General features: G+C 46.3%; 1 protein-coding gene across 1 annotated transcript; it reads left to right on the forward strand.

The window, feature by feature from the left end:
- The first annotated feature begins 814 nt into the window (after positions 1-814).
- Positions 815-19566, forward strand: CCDC42 (coiled-coil domain containing 42). The gene is made up of 7 exons (XM_014864099.3): positions 815-983; positions 1273-1378; positions 1678-1782; positions 3359-3556; positions 7818-8039; positions 8167-8325; positions 19291-19566. Exons 1-7 carry the CDS (start codon positions 901-903, stop codon positions 19366-19368), a joined length of 951 nt encoding a protein of 316 aa, XP_014719585.3. The 5' UTR covers positions 815-900; the 3' UTR covers positions 19369-19566.
- The last annotated feature ends 1181 nt before the right edge of the window (positions 19567-20747 follow it).

The following is a 20747-nucleotide window of genomic DNA, read 5'->3' on the forward strand; positions in this document are numbered from 1 at the left end:
AAAGGAGGCAGCATCATAAAGTGATCGTGTAAAATAGGTGACATTTATGGTATCAGGTTTTGGCTTTTCTCCATATTTTAATGTTCTGAAAACCTCAAAAGATGGCACTGGCCCTCAGTCTGTTACCCTCTGCGGGGCCTTGCCCTGGGCCCTCCTCCATATCCCAGGGGGCACCCTCCTGAGTCCCCAGGCCTGTCTGTCTTCACACACACATACCCCTGCACATCCCTCACCCACCACTCGGTTCTCAACTCCAGGCCTCTTCCCATCCTCCCTCAGGCTCCATTTCCCTGCCCGCCCTCACCCCTCCTCAGCTTGGCACCCCCCCTTCCTTGGCTCCTTTTCTTCTGGGCCATCTGTCCCAGCCCCAGCCTTGTCCCTCACCCTGACACACACACCTGAACCCAGGAGGGAGGCCTCCTGGGCAGGGCTCCCTCGCAAGGACACTCCTCTACCAAAACCTGCTTCTCAGCCGCGGACACCCAGCCCCTGCCTTCCAGCCCTGAACCCCAACATCTCATTAGGCTCAACCTCTTCCCAGAGTTCCTGGGGGGTAAATGCAGGAGCAGAGAGTGGAACCCCAGTGAAAATGGGATCAGTGAGGACAGAGGTCAGCGGACAAAGCCAGGGTTCTATGTGTGGTCCACAGAACCAGGCGACCTGTTGCTAGGTAACTAGATCTCCCGTTACCTCCTGAACACCTCATCCTGAGCTGCTGATCGTCAGCCTGCAGCCATCTTCCCCTGAGTCTCTCAGACACCCACCCTCTGTGGGACTTTGAAGAGCAGGAGGAAGGGAGAAGCAAGAGCTCAGCCACCACCCCTGAACCCCCTGTGGCTCCACCACCCACTGGTTTCACTGTGAAGATTTGGCTGCCTCAGCCGTCAGGTCGCCACCACCATGAGTCTGGGCATCATGGAGGAGGAAGACCTGGCCGAGTACTTCCGGCTGCAGTATGGGGAGCGGCTGCTGCAACTGCTGCAGTGAGTGTCTGAGGGTCTGGGGCCTCCCACACCCACCCACGCCCCACCTTTCAACCTGTCCCCTCCTACTCCTATAACCCAGCACCCCAACACCCTGTCCCATCACCCTGGCTTGCTCCTCGGATACCAGCACTGCCCTCTTTCCCTCTCCCCACACCAGTCCTTTCACTCTGGCAGGGGATAAGCCCCCCTCCCCACCATGGGTATCTGTCTCCGTGGGTGGCTCCTAGTCTCAGCCTGCCCCGGGTGCTCAGAACCCACAGGCCTCTCTTGCCCATGTCTTGGGCAGGAAGTTCCCCAACATCGAGGAGCAGTTGGAGTCTCCATCCATCCAGCTACTGGAGAAGAAGAAGGAGGCCAAGATCATGCACCAGGCTATGGAGCAGAAGAAGAAGGTGGGGGACTCGGGGCGTTGGTTCAGGAAGGGCCACAGGGCTCAGGGAGAGCCTGAAGGCAGCCTTCCATTTTCTCGGTGGCAGTGGCTAGGGCCAGGAGTCCTGGGTGGTGATTTTGTGTTCCCTCTGCGGAGATGAGTCATGGGGGTACCCGTGTCCTGGGATGCTCTGCTCGGAACTAGGCATGGGGTGGAGAGTGGGAGGCCTGGGGCTAGAAGCACTGGGGCGGGAGATACCGGGGCCTCCCTCCATACCCATGTCAGGGGCTCTTCTGACCTCTCTGCTCCCCCCACCTCAAGACATTTCAGCGCAGAATGGAAACCTTGAACCTGCGCTGGGAGGAACTGGGCGTCAAGGAGGCCCAGCTGAAGGCCCACATCCAGAAGTTTGAGCAATTCATCCAGGTATGAGGGGGTCACATCCAGGTATGTGAGCAGGCCAGGAGCACCCACACTCTTTGGTTGGGCAAATTGCCCCTCCTCCTTCTCCTCTCCCTCTTGTTCCTCCCCCTCCTCTTCCTCCTCCTTGCTTTGGCTGACTCTTCCCCCTGGGTTAGAAGTCTCTTCAGTGCTCAACAATGCCTGGAGCTTCTCCCTTTATGCCCCACTTACTGCTGTTTGAATTTCCTGTTTACCTGTCAGTCTCTGCCCCTTCTCCACTGCTGTTTACCATTTCCTTGCCCACACCTGGTACATACAGTTTATCCAGTGAATGAATGAATGGATGGATGATGATGATGAATGAATGAATTGCCACACTCAGGGCTAGGCACTTGGGCATACAGAGACGAATTAAATAGGGTTTAAGTCCCCCCCAACTCTCACCACTCTTCCATCCTCATGCTGAGGGTCCAGGTAGCGAGTGGTTGAAGGACGAGGCACCAGAGTCCATTCTGAGACGACTCCTCTCAATTGGTCCTAAGGGGAGTGATTTAACCATTTTAAAATCCAGACGTCTCAGACCCACTCCGGACAGCACTGATGGAGCCCTGAGGGCCTGGCCCAGCTCCAGCGGTAATTGCTGGCCTCTGCCACAGGGGCGTCCCGCTCTCAAGTCTCTTCTCTCTCTCTCTGGGCCTAAGCCAGGTGGGAAAGGAAGCTGAGGGATCGGGCATATTCTCCAGAGGTCCAGTCCTTCCTGGCCAGAGAAAAGCTTGTGGAGTGGTTGGGGTGGCAGGAGATTTGGGGGTGAGGGGTTCTGCAAATGGCTCCTAAAGGAGGAGCAGCATCAAAATCCTGGAGCGCTGGTTACAGATACAGACCCCCGGGCTCTCTCCTCTCTGCTTGAGGTCAGGCCCAGGCAACTGTATTTTTAAAAAGCTTCCCAGGGGATTGTGATGCACAGTTGGACTTGAAAACCACTGGTTTAGGGCCCCTCATTCCTCTCCTGGGCTGGGGCACTGTGCGAAGCTTCCGTGTGCCCTCCCCAGGGGCCTCAAAATCTCCTCCAAATGCCACCACCACACACACCTGTCCGTGGAGAATCACAGGCACCCTGAAGAGGAAAAGGAGCCACACACGTGCATTGCGAGGGGTGGGTTTGCCCCCTAATCTTGGAGGAGGGCTTTGCAGAAGGAAGGAGAAGAAGGGTCAGGCAGATCGCAGCAGCTGAGCCTCGTGTCTTTCTCTCTGGACATCTGATTGCCTGCACCATCTCCTCCTGCTCCAGCCTGAGCTACTAGGAACATGCTCTCGAGAATGGCCTTGCCCCGCTTGGCCTTCTGGACCAGGTCCATCTCCTATCTCATCTCCCTGTAGCTCGAGCACTGTTGCCCCAGGTTTGGGAAGGAAGAGAGGAGAAACTGAGGCACCAAGTACCAAGTTGAGAAAATCCGGGCCTGCTGGCCCAGATGGGTGGCCCAGGGATCCCATCCTCAGGATGGCCCAAGCTCAGCAGACAGAGTCCTTGTGGGGGCACCACCAGCCTGGGCTCCAGGGAGGTCAGGGTGAGTGCCTGACGGGCGCCACCTCCCCGGCCCAGGAGAACGACCAGAAACGGATCCGCGCCCTGAAGAAAGCCAACAAGGAGCGAGAACTCAAGAGGCAGCGCCTGCGCGAGCTGACCAAGGCCAAGCAGGAGATGGCAGCCCTGCGGCTGGAGCACCAGCGGCTGAGCGCCAAGCTACAGAACTACTCCATCTTCAACAAGTTCCTGGAGAAGGTGGTGGAGAACTCGGAGGTGAGTGGAGGGGGGCGTGCCTTCCTCAGCCCCACCTCCTCTTCCCCAGGGCCTGGGGCTATGGGAGGATTGGGGACCATCTGCAAGGATGGTCACCTGCTCTGAGAGCAGCTGGAAAAGGCTCCTTTGAGGCTGGACTCAAGGGTTGGGGGCCTGCTGGTGATCTTTGTGTGTGTGTGAGTGACACCTGTGAAAATGTCTCGGTATGGGTGGTGTGTTTATGTCCACGTGTGTGTGTTTGGGGGGGGCAAGGTTTGGTTTGGGAGCACCAACGGTAAGTGCTGCCCGCATCCGGACGTGGCCCACATGGATCCCTGTTTCCCCACCTCCCTGATGTCTCTTGTTTACTTGAGAGTAAGTGGGGAGAGGAAGGGAGAGGAAGTGGAAGAACACCCCACCCATCCCAGAGCTGGCGAGCTTCATCTGCGCTAGGCACTGGGCTAGGTGCGGCGCACGGGGAGTGAGCAGTCCTCTCACTAGCGCCCGGAGGAAAGCCATCACATCACCCTGGACAGAGGAGGAAATGGAGGCTCAGAGAGGTTAGGTAGTCTGCTCAGGGTCTCACAGCTTGTAAGTGGCACTGCTCTTGCTTCTGATCACTCCTCTGTGGGCCCCACAGTGCCATGGACAGCTGCTCTTCCTAAAGTCACCTTGATGACGGAGCTAAGGGAACTTCTCGGCCCTCTTCCCAGGCACGCCTCCTGCAGGATTGGACACGGTTGATGCTCCTCCTTGAAACACACCCTTGCCCTTTCCTCTGGGACTCCTCCCTCTCTCAGCTGCTTTCTTCCTACCTCTGGTCCTTCCTCCTCAGGCTCCTCTGGGGCCTCCTCTTCCTATCTCCTTAAGTGTTCCTCGGGTCTTTGTCGCAGACCCTCCACTTCTCTCCCTGAGCAATTCCCTGGACCTCTCACGGATGCCGCCAATGTCAGTGGCTATCTACCCTGTTTCCCCCACACCCCATGTGACAGCAGCAGGTACAGCCCCTCCCCAGGGTGGAGTAAGGTATGAGGTATGCCCTCTCAGCCTGTGGATCAATGTCCTGTGGGGTGCCCCAGGGAGACAAAGGATGCACAGTTTTTTAAAGTGCTGGCAATTTCCATATAGAACTGTGTCTTCGAACTGAAGAGATTGTATCTCACCGAATTGTATCTCATCTGCCTCTGCCATCCCTAGGCCAGCCCTGCTGCTGCTGTGTCTGGTGCTGGTAAATGGCATGGCCACCCACCCACAGCTCTCCAGAACTTGGGCCTCATCTTTGACTCCTCCTCCTCCCTCACCTCCCACAGCCATCAATCAGCAGATCTGGTCTATTCTGCCTCCTAAGTATTTCTGGAATCCAGCTGCTGCCCCTTCCTCATCCAGACCACCAGTGTACCTCTTCTGGAGTTCAACTTTGCGTTATTCCTGGCCACCAGCCTGTCTGCCATTCTACAGCCAGTGTGATCCCACCCTCTCTCTCTTTCTTTCTCTCTCTTTCCTCCTTCTTTTATTTCTTTCAAAATATTTTAAGCATACTGAAAAGTATAGAGAAATATATATTAGCACCCAAATACTCATCACAGCTTTGTGAAATCTTAATATTTCTCCCTATTTGGCCCCGATTCTTTTTTCTTAAATAAAACACTGCTGGTAACTGACACCCCTTGTGTGTCCCCTTCGAAACCTCATTCTTCTTCCTCTCTCCTCAGAGGTAACCGGCATCCTGATTTTTAAGTTTTCATTCTCATGCTTGTTTTTATTATTTTGGCAACATATTACATATCCACAAACTATGGATAGTATCGCACATGTCCTTTTGTGACTTGCTTTTCCCAATCAGTGACTTTAAAGAAAAAAAAACTTACCATGGAAAATTTCCAACATATACAAAAGTAGAGAGAATAGTCTATTGAGTGGCCATTACTCATCACCTAATTCCAACAATTATCAACTCATGGTCATATTCTCTATACTTCCCCACCTCCGCCATTTTGAAGCAAATGACATTTTTTTGTCCATAAGTATTTCAGTATATAACTCTAAAAGATAAGAGCTCTTATCTTAGCCAAAATACCATTGTCACACCTAGTAAAAATTTGACAGTAATTCCTTCATATCAAATGTCCAGTCAATATTAAAATTTCCCCAATTATTGCACGAATGCTGTTTGTACAGTTGGTTCCTTCTAAGCAGGATCCGAACAAGGGCTCCACACTGCATTTGGTTGATATGTTTCTCGAGTGTCATAGACATTGTTATGCTGAACAAAAGGAGCCAGACATAGAAGAGGGCATACTGTACGATTCTATTGATGTGTTTTAAAACAGACAAAATGAATCTTTGGTGGCAGAAGTCACGATTCTGGTTTCCTTGGTAGTGGGGGGCAGACATGGACTGAACAGGGGTACAAGGCCTTTCTAGGGTGCTGGAAATGTTCAGTCCTCCCTTCTCACATGTTGGCTAGAATACTACCATAAAGAAAAGGACTCCATAAAGAGAATCTTCCCTTCCTCAACTGTTTGATTACTATGTGGATCTTAAAGAAAAAGCTTGTTAAATGCTTGATTCCTTATTACAGTTTTCAGAATAACGAGTTGGTTCTCCAGCATCCTCCAAAAGTGGCCTGTAATGTTGTATCATTACGAACTCATGGGTTTTAACATAGTTGATATGTTTCAATTCTTTGCACTTATTCTTACTAATGTGCAACGTGTCCCATCTTTGGACAGTGAGACTCTCTTCAAATTGTCACCTGAGTCCTTTTGACATCAGCATTAAGTTTTGGGGAGGTGCTCCTGGTAGCTCTGATGTAGTCCATTCATTTTAACTGTTGTATGTCATTGCATCACGTGCCAAGTGAACTTTCAGAAACACTTCTTATGGAGTTCTCTCTCTGCTTCTTAAAATCCTTCAAGTGGATGGAGTCCACACTCCTTCTCAGGGTTTACTGGGCACTTTTTTTTACTTCTCCAGGTTGATCTCTGCCTCCACACTGAACTCAGGCCATTCATGCTGAACTCTCTTGAGCATCCTGAACATGCCACACACCCATCATCTTTACCCAGGCTGCTCCCTCTACCTGTAATATTTCCTCACCTTCCCCCACCTGCCTTAGCCTGGCTGTCTTCTACTCATACCGCTGGCCTCATTTCATCCATCCTTTCCTCCAGGAAACCTTTTCTGGCTGTTCCCACCTCCCCTAATGCTGGGTTGGGTGGCCCTTCCCCACAGAGGAATATTTGGGGAAAAGACAGCAGGGCAGTTCCCAGAACACCAGTCTATCACTGGAAATGCATGAGATGGAGAAAGTGCTCAGGGAGTGTCCCCTGGGTGGCTGGCAGGCACACTTTGATAAACCCCTGGAGAAGTGAGTTGACATCCTGGAACTGGAGCCCACACTGCCTTCTAAAGAGGGAGGGTTGCAGGGCTTCTGTTCTGCTGAGTGGGGCCTGCGAATGAGGGCCAGTGGCATGGCTCCGCACCATGCTGGAGGAGGCGGCTGAGCCTGGCAGGCCACCTGCCCCACAGGACCCTCTCCAGTCCCTGCTGGAGGGAGAACTCAGCAAATGGTGGACAAACACCAGAGAGCACTGGTGTTGAAGATCTTACCCCCAGGCTCCGCCCAGCCCCAGCCCCCAGTCAGAGATAGGGATTATCACTCTGTGTTGTAACTGACTATTTACTCCTCTGTCTGTCCTCCCTCCACACCATCCCAAGTTGTAGGCTTCATGAGAGCAGGGTCTGGCTTTCTTATCTCCTGCTCTGTCTCAAGTATTTAGCACAGTTCCTGGCTCATAAGCGGTTCTTGGTACATTCTTGTTGAATAGGATAATTACTGCCTTGGGAGACATTGCAAAATGCACCCCTCATCCCCCCCACCCCACCCACGCCAGCATTTCTCAACCTCAGAATCAGCTGGGGGACCTTTTGCAAAGATCAGATGTCAGGGACCCCTCAGTCCTGTTTATTAATGTGAATACCTGGGGGTGGAGCCTGGCAGGTGTCCTTTTTAAAGATCCCAGGGTAATTCTAACAGGCAGTCAAGATTGAGAAGCCCAGGTCCAGTTGCACATGCCCCCAACACATGGCCCATGGCTCATACCAATCCAGGAGGAGCGAGCAGCGGGACTCCAATGTCCTCACATCCTCTGCGTCTTGACCTTGGCCCAGGGCCTCCATGCTAGGCCAAGGCGTCAAGGCCGGGAGTTGGCTGGTTAGCAGGGTGGCTGCGTCAGGCCCCCGGGGGCCGCGGTGCAGTGACCTGAGCCCCCCGCTACAGTTCGAAGAGATCCACGAGGTGATCGCACGCTACAAGACGCTGGTAAGCATGCACCACGACCTCATGCAGTCGGCGCAGGAGGGCCAGGAGAAGATCGAGCGCGCCAAGGCACGGCTGGCACGCTACATGGAGGAGAAGGACGACGAGATCCTGCAGCACAACAATGAGTTGGCGCGCCTGCAGATGCGCTTCGACCGCGCCCGCAGCGATGTCATCGTCTGGGTGAGCGGCCCAGGGCGGCGCAGGGGCTTCTGGGCGCTGGATGAGAGAGGGCCGCGCGCGCGCGCACACACACACACACACACACACTCTCCCTCTATGCTCACGCCCCGCCTTCATCCTCTCCCAGGAATCTCGCTGGGCGCACATCCAGAACACTGCCGCCAAGAAGACCCTCTTGCTAGGCACCATTAAGATGGCAACGCTGAACCTCTTCCAGATCGTGAGCAAGCAGCTGAAGGAGTCGACCTACGTGTCCCTGGAGGACACTCATAAACAGCTGGACATGGTGAGATGAGGCGCCAGGGCCGGCTGGCTGGGTCTGCAGAGTCAAGATGGCTCTGATTGGTTGCGTGGAGGAATAACCCCGACGGAGCAGTGGTTCTCGAATATTAACAGGATCAGAATCACCTGGGGGCAGGGGAATATTGCTGGACCTCACCCCCAGAGTGTGACTCAGTAGGTCTGAGATGAGAACCCATGGATTTCCATTTTCAACAAACTCCCAGGTGGTGGTGCTGGTCTGGGTTCCACACTTTGAGAACCACTGCCTTACAGCTACCACCTGATTGGCCCCCAGTGATCATGGGCAGTAGCAGCAACCCACTACTGAATTCATTAGTTGTGCAAAACAGTCATTAAATTCTAGTGAGATCCTAAACGCTTGTGCCCAAGGCCCACTGTTTGGGAAAAGAGAAAATTTGGGGCCGGGGGTTGGGGACAGGGGGTCAGCAAGGTTAGGGAAGTGTTAGAGTCGTCTTAGTATTTTTTCTCCAAAGTAATTGAAAGGTAACTGAAAAGGAAATAACTTTTTTCTCTGTATGATTCAAAGCTATTCGATGCCATGTCCATGTGCCGTCTAAAATCACCTCACTTCTGACCAAAGGCACACACATCCTGCAATTTGGGAAACTTGGCACCAGCAGGTGCCTTAGCCCTGCTTCTGGTGACGTGCAGAGGACCTCTGCTCATTATTGATTCCTTTGGCAAAAGCCTTTAGCTCTGCTGTGAAATGGGAGGAAGTCCGCCTCTGAAGGCTGGGAGTTTTGTTAGTTCTGTTCCCTGCTGTACCCGCAGCGAATAGAACAATGCCCGGCACATAGTAGGCCCTCAATAAGTGTTTGGTGAATTAATATAAAACACAAGCCAAAAAAAGCAACTGCCTGAGAGGCGCTTCCCCTATTGAACAAAAAAAAGTGAAACTCATGAAATGTAAAGGATTTCCCCCACTGACAAGGCAGCAAGAAGGATTTCCCCAACGCAGAGAGTCAGCCTGTGTGTTAAAGCCGGTTAGAGCAGAATTATTGACAGTCCAAAAACCATAAGGGAATTTGTAAGAAAGTTTGTTCTGAAGCAGCAATTCTCAAACTTGTGGGTGTTGGGAAAGCTTTAGACTCTTAAAATTTATTGAAGACCCCCCACAAAGAGCTTTCATTTATATGGGTTATATCCACTGATATTTACCATATTAGAAACTCAAACAGGAAAATTAAAAAGACTTCATTCATTTTAAAATGACAATAAGAAGTATGTCAACATAAATGGCATTTTTAATGAGAAAACATTTTCAAAAAGTGTTTGTGGGACAAGTGGCATTATTTGACACTTTTGCAAACCTTTTTTTTTTTTACAGTTACTTGTGGACTTTTTTTTCTTAAAGATTGGCCCTGAGCCAACATCTGTTGCCAATCTTTTTTTTTTTTCTCCTTTTCCCCAAAGCCCCCCAGTACATAGTTGTAAATTCCAGCTGCCGGTCTTTCTGGCTGTGCTGTGTGAGACGCCGCCTCAGCACGGCTTGATGAGCGGTGCTGGGTCTGTGCCCAGGATCCGAACCAGCGAAACCCCGGACTGCTGAAGCAGAGCGCACAAACTTAACCACTCAGCCACAGGGCCAGCCCTGCAAATCCCTTTAAAGTCTGGCTTCAGAGAGGACAGGTGGATTCTCATATCTGCTTCTGCACTCATTCTGTTGTCAGCCTATGTCGTGGAAACGTCCCACTCTTGTAATAGCCACTGTACACTCATGAGAGAATAAGAACAAAAAAGACGAAGAACCTCTTAGTATTATTGTAAAATGAGTTTTGGCCTTGCAGACCCCTCTCCCCAGCAGTAGGGTCTCAGGGACTCCCGGAGGTCCTCAGGCCCCTTTCCTTCAGCTGTTATAAAGAAAGGTGCGGCAGGAGGTGGTGAGCTCCGGCTCCTTGCCCCTGCCTGAGCATTCCCTGCTCAGACAGTAGCTTCCAGTCCGTCCACTCCAAATTTTGAGCTTTCTGACTCCCTCTCAACTTGATTTGCCTCTACAGGAATACAGCATATTGCCCAAATGTTATTTTTAAATATCCCACTTCATTCCCATAGGATGTGAGCCTACTGACAGAAACACACATGATCAGGTAGCCTGAAAAATTAAAAATAAGGACCTGGGAAAATATGAGTTAAAATCCGAGGTCAAGGCAAGAGAGAGAAATACAGACTGTGGATTCTTGGATTATAAGGGCCTCCAACAGGGACCGTAGTTGGCTCCGAACTTCCTGGTAACCGGATGGAAATCAACAACACATGGTTCTTGTACCAAAATCAGAAAACATAAGGTTTCCTCAGAGAGAGAGAGAACCTTTTCCAAGCACTTAGCTCTAACAGAAATTGCTCAAGGAGGCTCCGGAGACACCCAGTGAGTAGTGTTCTCAACAGCGTCCCTACAACAGGTCCAAGCATAGCCTTCGTAAGGCAGCCGCTCATCTAGAGCTAGGAGCCTGGTGCTATTGTACGGCTTAGGAAAGATGATTCTGCAAAAGGCCGAGACACTTTGAATTCAACATACTGTGTCATGAAAGGTCCAGCCTGATCCCTGAGTAAAGCCCACACCGCCTGGAGCAGCATTTTCCAAACTGTGCTTGGCAAATCCTAGAATCCCAAGATGTCAGTAAGTTTCCTGTGGGGGAATAAGAGGACTCCATGGACTAATAAATTTAGAAAACGCCAAGTTAAACAAAGTTAGATTGTTTTAAAATACAGCACTTTGCAGAGTCTTTGCTGTGGTCCTGCCCTGAGACTCTCTAAGCACATAGCGTTTCTAAAACTTAGCTTGACCAAAAATCCTGTTTAGGGGTATGTGATCGCTTATCCTAAGAACATAGTTTGGGAAATGTGAAGCTTGTCTTCTCCGTAACCTTGGGAAAGTTGCTTTAATTCATTGATTCTTTGTTTCCTCTTTTGAAAAATGGGGATCATATCAGTAATAGTAACAATATTAGCAAGTGGGAGGGTTGTTGACAGTTTGGGAGAGTCTATGTAGTCCTATTTCTAGGAATATTCTTGAAAAGGAGAAATTTTAGAACTGAGATCTTAGAAGCCATCTAGGTCAGCCTTTTCTCCCTCTCCTCTTTTTATTTTTTTATTTTTAATTTTTTTTTAATTTTAAGAGTTTATTTGAGCACAAATCGATTGGAATTGGACAGCGCCAAACCAGAAGCGATTAGGGGTGCTCCCGGCCAGGAGTCCGCGTGGACTTGCGCAGAGAAAGCACGAAGCAAAGAAAGGAGATGATCTGATTGGCTGGAGCCTGGAGCCTAGCTGGCTGTGATTGGTTGTCCTTAGCCTTTTGGTTTCGTAACCTTGAGGCATTTACAGGCTTAGGTTTCGGTTTGTGTACACAGGCCTCTGTGACATTAGAGCCACATCAGTCTAATGATCTCCTTGTTTAATTAAACCTTTCCATCCTTTCTTTTTTTTTAAATTGAAGTGTTGTAGACATACAATATTATATTAGTTTCAGGGTACAACCAAGTTATTCAACATCCATATACATTATGAAATTATTACCACAATAACTCTAGAAACCATCTGTTACCATACAAAGTTATTGCAGTATTATTGACTATATTCCCTATGCTGTACATTGCTATCCCCATGGCTTATTTATTTCATAACTGGAAGTTTGTACCTCTTAATATCCTTCACCTGTTTGCCCATCCTCCTACTTCCCTCTCCTCTGGTGACCAACAATTTGTTCTTCGTATCTATGAGTTTGTTTCTGTTTTGTTTTGTTTGTTCGTGGGTTTTTTTAGATTCCACTAAGAGGGAGGTAATATGTTATTTGTCTTTCTCTCTCTGACTTATTTCACTTAGCATAATACCCTCTAGGTCAATCCATGTTGTCGCAAATGGCAAGATTTCATTCTTTTTTATGGTTGAGTAGTACTCCATTGTATACATATACCACATCTTCTTTATCCATTTATCTATTCATGGGCACTTAGGTTGCTTCCATATCTTGGCTATCTTGAATAACGCTGCAGTGAACATAGGGGTGCATATATATTTTCGAATTAAGTGTTTTTGTTTTCTTCAGATAAATACCCAGAATGGAATTGCTGGATCATATGGTAGTTCTATCTTTAATTTTTTGAGGAACTTCTATGCTGTTTTCCATATTGGCTGCACCGATTTACATTTCCACCAACAATGCGTAAGGGTTCCCTTTTCTCCACATCCTCGCCAACACTTGTTATTTGTTGTCTTTTTGATGTTAGCCATTCTGACTAATGTGTGTGAGGTGATATCTCATTGTAGTTTTGATTTGCATTTCCCTGATGATTAGTGATGTTGAGCATCTTTTCGTGTGTCTGTTGGCCATCTGTATGTCTTCTTTGGAAAAATGTCTATTCAGGTCCTCTGCCCATTTTTTAATCAGATTGTTTGGGATTTTTTTGATCTTGAGTTGTATAAGTTCTTTATTTATTTTGGATATTAACCCCTTATCAGATATATTGTTTGCAAATATCCTCTCCCAGTTCAGTAGGTTGCCTTTTAATTTTGTTGATGGTTTCCTTAGTTATGCGAAAGCTTTTTAGTTTGATGTAGTCCCATTTGCTTATTTTCACTTTTGTTGCCCTTGCCTTAAGGGGACAGATCCAAAAAAATATTGCTAAGACCCACGTCAAAGAGCTTACTGGCTATGCTTTCTTCTAGGAGTTTTAGGGTTTCAGGTCTTACATTTAAGTCTTTAATCCATTAGAGTTTGTGTTTGTATATGGTGTAAGACAGTGGACCAGTTTCATTCTTTTGCATGTAGCTGTCTTGTTTCCCAACATCATTTATTAAAGAGACTGTCTTTTCCTCATTGTGTATTCTTGCCTCCTTTGTTGTGGTTTAATTGACCATGTAAACATAGCTTTTTTTCTGGGCTCTCTATTCTGTTCCATTGATCTATGTATCTGTTTTTGCACCAGTACCATATAGTTTTGATTACCATCACTTTGTAGTGTAGTTTGAAATCAGGGACTGTAATATCTCCAGCTTTGCTCTTCTTTCTCAAGATTGCTTTCGCTATTCAGGGTTTTTTTTGTGGTTCCACACAAATGTTAGGATTCTTTGTTCTAGTACTATTAAAAATGCCATTGGTATCTTGATAGAGATCACATTAAATCTGTAGATGGCCCTGGGTAGTATGGACATTTTGACGATATTAGTTCTTCCAATCCATGAACACGTTATATCTTTCCATTTATTTGTGTTGTCTTCAGTTTTTTTCATCAGTGTCTTATAGTTTTCAGAGTACGTCTTTCACCTCTTTGGTTAAATTTATTCCTAGGTATTTTATTCTTTTTGATGCGGTTGTAAATAGGATTGTTTTCTTAATTTCTCTTTCTGATTGGTCATTATTAGTGTATAGAAATGCAACAGATTTCTATATATTGATTTGGTATCCTACAACTTTACTGAATTCATCTATTCTGATATTTTTTGGGTGGAGTCTTTAGGGTTTTCTATATATAATATCACATCATCTGCAAATAGTGACAGTTTTACTTCTTCCTTTCCAATTTGGATGACTTTCCTTTCTTTTTCTTATCTGATTGCTGTGGCTACGACTTCCAATACTGTGTTGAATAAAAGTGGTGAGAGTGGGCATCATTGTCTTGTTCCTGATCTTGGAGGAAGTGCTTTCAGCTTTTCATCATTGAGTATGATATCAGCTGTGGGTTTGTCATATATGGCCTTTTTTATGTTGAGATGTGTTCCCTCTGTACTCACTTCTTTGAGAGTTTTTATCATAAATGATGTTGAATTTTGTCAAATACTTTTTTCTAGCATGTATTGAGATGATCATAGGATTTTTATCCTTCGTTTTGTTAATGTGGTATATCACAGTGATTGATTTGCAGATATTGAACCGTCCTTGCATCCCTGGGATAAACCCCACTTGATCATGGTGTATGATCCTTTTAATGTATTGTTGAATTCAGTTTGCTAATATTTTGTTGAGGATTTTTGCATCTATGTTCATCAGGGATATTGACCTATAATTTTCTTTCTTTGTAGTGTCTTTGTCGGCTTTTGATATCAGGGTAGTGCTGGTCTCATAGAATGAGTTTGAAAGCACTCCTTTGTATTGAATTTTTGGCAAATAGTTTGAGAAGGATAGATATTAACTACTCTTTATATGTTTGGTAGAATTCACCTGTGAAGCCATCTAATCTTGGACTTTTGTTTGTTGGGTGTTTTTTGATTACTAATTCAATTTCATTACTAGTAATTGGACTGTTCAGATTTTCTATTTCTTCTTGATTCAGTCTTGGAAGATTTTTATGTTCTAGGAATTTGTCTGTTTCTTCTAGATTGTCCAGTTTGTAGACGTATAATTCTTCATAGTAATCTCTTATGATCTTTTAAATTTCTGTGGTGTCAGTTGTAATTTCTCCTCTTCATTTTTTATTTTATTTGTTTGAGCCCTCTCTCTCTTTTTTTTTTTTTAAAGATTTTATTTTTCCTTTCTCTCCCCAAAGCCCCCTGGTACATAGTTGTGTATTTTTTTAGTTGTGAGTCCTTCTAGTTGTGGCATGTGGGACGCTGCCTCAGCGTGGCTTGATGAGCAGTGCCATGTCCACGCCCAGGATCCGAACCAGCGAAACCCTGGGCTGCCGAAGTGGAGCAACCACTCGGCCACGGGGCCGGCTCCCTGTTCTTGATGAATCTGACTAAAGGTTTATCAATTTTGTTTATCTTTTCAAAGAATCAGCTCTTAGTTTCCTTGATCTTTTACTGTTTTTTTAGTCTCCATTTTATTTATTTCTGCTCTGATTTTTTTTTTTTTTAAGATTTTATTTTTTCCTTTTTCTCCTCAAAGCCCCCCGGTACATAGTTGTATATTCTTCGATGTGGGTCCTTCTAGTTGTGGCATGTGGGACGCTGCCTCAGCGTGGTTTGATGAGCAGTGTCATGTCCGCGCCCAGGATTCGAACCAACGAAACACTGGGCCGCCTGCAGCGGAGCGCGCGAACTTAACTGCTCGGCCACGGGGCCAGCCCCATTTCTGCTCTGATTTTTATTATTTTCTTCCTTCTACTAACTTTAGACTTTGTTCTTTTTCTAGTTCCTTTAGATGTAAGGTTAGATTGTTTAGCTGTGATTTTTTGTTGTTGTTTCTTGAGGTAGGCCTGTATCGATATGAACTTCCATCTTAGAAATGCTTTTGCTATGTTCCATAGATTTTGGAACATTGTATTTCCATTTTCATTTGTCTCAAGGTATTTTTTTTTTTATTTTCTCTTGATTTCTTCATTGACTCATTGGTTGTTTAGTAGCATGGTGTTTAGCCCCACACATGTTTGTTTTCCAGTTTTCTTCTTATAATTAATTTCCAGTTTGGTACCATTGTGGTCAGAAAAGATGCTTGATATGATTTCAGTCTTCTTTAATTTATTGAGACTTGTTTTGTGGCCTAACATGTGATCTATCCTGGAGAATGTTCCATGTGCACATGAAAAGAATGTATAGTCTGCTGTTTTTGGATGGAATGTTCTTTATATATCTTTGAAGTCTGTCTGATCTAATGTGTCATTTAAGACGAATCTTTCCTTGTTTATTTTCTGTCTGGATGATCTATCCATTGATGTAAGTGGGGTGTTAAAGTCCCCTACTATTATTGTATTACTGTCAATTTCTCCTTTTATGTCTGTTAATATTTGCTTTATGTATTTAAGTGCTCCTATGTTGGATGCATAGATATTTACAAGCATTATATCCTCTTGTTGGATTGACCTATTTATCATTATGTAGTGCCCTTCTTTGTCTCTTGTTACAGTCTTTGTTTTAAAGCCCTTTTTTTTTTGTCTAAGTATTGCTACCCCAGTATTCTTTTCATTTCTATTTGCAGGGAATATTTTTTTCCATCCCTTCACTTCAGTCTGTGTGTGTGTTTAGATCTGAAGTGAGTCTCTTGTAGGCAGCATATATATGGGTCTTGTTCTTTAATCCATTCAGTCGCTCTATGTCTTTTGATTGGACCATTTACATTTAGAATGATTGATAGGTACATACTTATTGTCATTTTGTTCATTGTTTTCTCGTTGCTTTTGCAGTTCTTCTCTGTTCCTTTCTTCTTCTCTTGCTCTCTTCCCTCAAAGTGATTTGATTACTTTCTTTAGTGTTATGTTTGTATTCCTTTCTCTTTATTTTTTGTGCCTCTATTACAGGTTTCTGGTTTGTGATTACCATGAGGTTTGCATATAACAACCTATGTATATAGCAGTCTATTTTAAGTTGATGGTTGCTTAAGTTTGAGAGTGTTCTAAAAGCACTACATTTTTACCTCCCTCCATGTTTTACGTTTTCAACATGTTTTACATTTTTTTATTTTGTGTATTCCTTAACTAATTATTGAGATATAGATGATTTTACTACATTTGTCTTTTAACCTTAATACTAGCTATATAGATGGTTAATTCATTTCTCTTACTGTACGTTTGCCATTACCAGTGAGATTTTTCCTTTCATAATTTTCCTATTTCTAGTTATGGCCTTTTCTTTTCCATTTAAAGAAGTCCCTTTAATATTTCTTGTAGGGCCAGTTTAGTGGTGATGAATTCCTTTAGCTTTTGCCTGTCTGGGAAACTCTTGATCTCTCCTTCAATTCTGAATGATAACTTTGCCAGGTAGACTATTCTTGGTTGTAAGTTTTTTTCCTTTCAGCACTTTGAATATATTGTGCCACTCCCTCTGGCCTGTAAAGTTTCTGCTGAAAGATCAGCTGGTAGTTTTATGGGAGTTCTCTTGTACATAACTGGTTGTTTTTCTCTTGCTGCTTTTAAGATTCTTTCTTTATCTTTAACTTTTGACATTTTAATTATAATGTATCTTGGTGTGGGTCTCTTTGGATTCATCTTTTTTGGGACTTTGTGCTTCCTAGACTTGTATATCTGTTCCCTTTGCAATTTTGGGGAAGTTTTCAGCCATTATTCCTTCAAATAGGTCTTCTGTCCCTTTCTCTCTCTCTTCTGCTTCTGTGATGTGAATGCCATGTGAATATCCCTATAATGTGAATGTTAGTGCACCTGATGTCCCAGAGGTCCTTTAAGCTATCCTTTATTATTATTATTATTATTATTCTTTTTTCTTTTTGCTGTTCTGATTGAGTGATTTCCACTACCCTTCCAGATAGCTGATCTGTTTTTCTGCATCATCTAATTTGCTTTTGATTCCCTCTAATATACTTTTTCATTTCAGTTATTGTATTCTTCAGCTGTGATTGGTTCCTTTTCATATTTTCTATCTCTTTGTTGAAGTTTTCACTTTGTTCATCCATTCTTCTCCTGAGTTTGGTAGAGATCTGTAGCTTGCTTATCTCCATTTTGTTTAGTTCTTTTTCTGAGGGTTTTTTTTTTTTGTCTTCTTCCTTCTTTTAGAACATATTCTTCTATCTCCTCATTTTGCCTAAATCTCTGTGTTTGTTTCTATGTATTAGGTAGATAAGCTATATCTCCTGGTCCTGAAGGGGTGGCCTTATGTAGAAGGTGTCCTGTAAGTCCCAGAGCACAATTCGCCCTGGTCACCAGAGGTGCTCCAGATGTGTGTCCTGTGTAGGCTGCATGCATCCTCCCCTTGTGCTTGTGCCATGATTGCTGCAGGCCTGCTGGTGAATGGGGCTGGCCCCCCAAGGCGGCAGCCACTTTGGAGGGACATCAGCTGAGGCAGGCAGGTTGTGTGGGGTGAGTCTGCAGGGGAATGCCAGAGCAGGGTGAATGGTGCCAGTAAGTTAGAGAGTGTCAGTAATGGCACCTGCCAGGGCTCGGCCAGCTAGGTAGAAGGGGAGTAAAAAAACTGGCACCCACCAGTCCTTCCATCCCTGGAGAAAGTCCCAACAGATCCCTGCTGCTCTTGCACACGCCCTAAAATTAATCAGTGAATCTCCTTCACTTATAACCCAGGCACTTTTCAAACTGCTGCTTCTGTGCTGGGATTTTGGAGTGAGTTTGTACACATGCCCTTTAAGAGCAGAGTCTCATTTTCCTATAGCCCTCTGGCACTCTCGGAAGTAAGCCCCACTGGTTGTCAAAGCCAGATGTTATGGTGGCTCATATTCCCATTGCAGGTCCCCCAGGCTGGGGAGCCTGATTTTGGGCTCAGGCCCATGCTTGTTTGGGAAGACTTCCACAATTGTGACATCCCTCCCACTTGCGGGTTGCAGTGCTGGGGGTGTGGGTTCTGACTAGATCACATCTCCGTGCCTCATACCCATCTCGATGTGGCTTTTTCTTTATATTCTTAATTGTGGAAAATCTGTTTTGCCAGTCTTCAGGTCGTTCCCAGAGATAATGTAGTTGTAGTTTTGGTGTGTCTGTGGGAGGAGGTGAGCTCAGGATCTTCCTGCTCTGCCGTCCCCTTTTTAAAGAAGAAGAAACTGTGTCCTAGAAAGATGAAGTGATTTCCCCAGAGTTGTGTCAGGAGCCCAGGTCTCCTGAGTTCAGAGGCAGCAATCTTTCTGCTGTGTCACACTGATTGCCTGTTCTTTAAAACAGAAGCTAGTGAATACAATTTGAACGTCTCTTGATGACTCAAGATTATCATAATGAGCATCAGTTCTGGGTTTCAAGTAAATGACCACATCGAAGGCTAGTAAATTGTGGAGAGCTCTTTTCCCTGATGCAGTATGGCCCCTGTCTGCTAAATGCTTCTAGTCCTCATGATCCTCTCTCTTTCTTCAACCTCTGTTAGATTGTCAGCCTTACTTTGTCACACTATCACTGTGTCGGCCTCTAGGAATTCCCAACTCCATTCCTACTTATTGCTTCTAGTCTGCTAAGCCTGATATTCCATTTCAACTAGAATCATTGCCAAATGAGGGAAAGTGGCCTCAAGAGGTTGGTCACAGGAAAACAGTGACTCCTTACAGGTTACGCCCAGATATGCTCCATTTTTGGATGGGGTAGCCTGTTGCTGGGTGGGGTTAACTCCAGTCCCTTTGCCTTGTTAGATCCAGCAGTTTATCCAGGACCTGTCAGACATCTGGGCAGAGGTGAAGAAGAAGGAGCAACAGCAAATTCGGGTTTAAGGAGCAGTCATGGTTCCAGAATGTTCTGAGAGAAACTGAGAGAGAATAAGTTCCTGGTGAGCTTGCAGTGCAGTCAGCCCAGCCCGGCCCTCTGGGACCCCTGTGCCTTTCTGCTGGTGAACACCCTGCCATTTTTCCCCTTGGGCTTCAGTCCATCCCGTCCCTGAAAACATTAAATTCTATAAGAAGTTTGTTCCTAAGTTTGCTCTCTTTTTGGTGGTTTATTCACGGGGAAGAGGGTCCACTGAGGGGAGAACTCCTAAAAGCACCTCTTCTCAAAGCCGCTCACTTAGGTACCTGGGGACTGGAAACCAGATCTCAGGTCTGGCGTCTCAGAGGCTCTGGACTTGCATACGGTAAGTGTTCACATGGGTAACAGACCAGCAGGGTGAGTACACAGGATGCTTCTTTCCTGTACCACTTCGCAAAGCTTTTTAAAAGTTAGTGTCTCTTAACCACCGTGGCCGAGTGGTTAAGTTCGTGCGCCCCGCTGCAGGCGCCCCAGTGTTTCGTTGGTTCGAATCCTGGGCGCGGACATGGCACTGCTCATCAGACCACGCTGAGGCAGCGTCCCACATGCCACAACTAGAAGGACCCACAACGAAGAATATACAACTATGTACTGGGGGGCTTTGGGGAGAAAAAGGAAAAAAAATAAAATCTTAAAAAAAAAAAAGTTAGTGTTTCTAATTGGGGTGCAAAGACTAGAAACTATGAAGGCAGCTTCCCAAGTCAGAGTTGCAAAGGTGGCAAGTCAAGAACTCTTCCCTGACCTCGGGCGCAAGCCCTGCTCTCCTACCTCCCTCCCCGCCGTGGACCCTAAAACGTGCAATATGGTACCAGCAACGCTCGTGTAGGAACTGCAGGCAGGCTGCCAAATGACAGCATCTTAGCAGGCCCAAATGATGGCAAAACTAAACTGAGTAGAGATAGACGTAAAGTCTTGCGCTTAGGATCAAAAGCTCAACTGTGCGTTTCTAAATCATCAATGACGAAAGTCATGTCAGAGACCAGTAGGGTATTAGTGACAAAGGAAGCCGCATTTACTGAGCATACACTCCATGGCCCTCATCCCTGTGAAAACTTGTGCGGCACCATTATCCCCGACTTACCGAATAGGACACTTGCCCAAGGACACTGGCTACAGTTGACAGGGCCATTCGAATTGGGTCGGCCTGCCCAGAGCCTGTGCTCCCTCCTGCAGCCAGGCTGCCTCTCAGAAGGCAGAGGCACTGCTGCCTTCCCCTCCAAACCAGGCTGAGGAGCAGGCCTGAACGAGGCTCCTCATTTCCTCCCTGGGCCTGTAATCCTGGAGGGCCCTCACTACCTACAGGAGACAACACTGCTGCGGCCTCCCCTGCTGGGATCCCCCTGGGTAG

The sequence above is a fragment of the Equus asinus genome, chromosome 13 (genome assembly GCF_041296235.1).
Source record: "Equus asinus isolate D_3611 breed Donkey chromosome 13, EquAss-T2T_v2, whole genome shotgun sequence".
Lineage (NCBI taxonomy): Eukaryota > Metazoa > Chordata > Mammalia > Perissodactyla > Equidae > Equus > Equus asinus.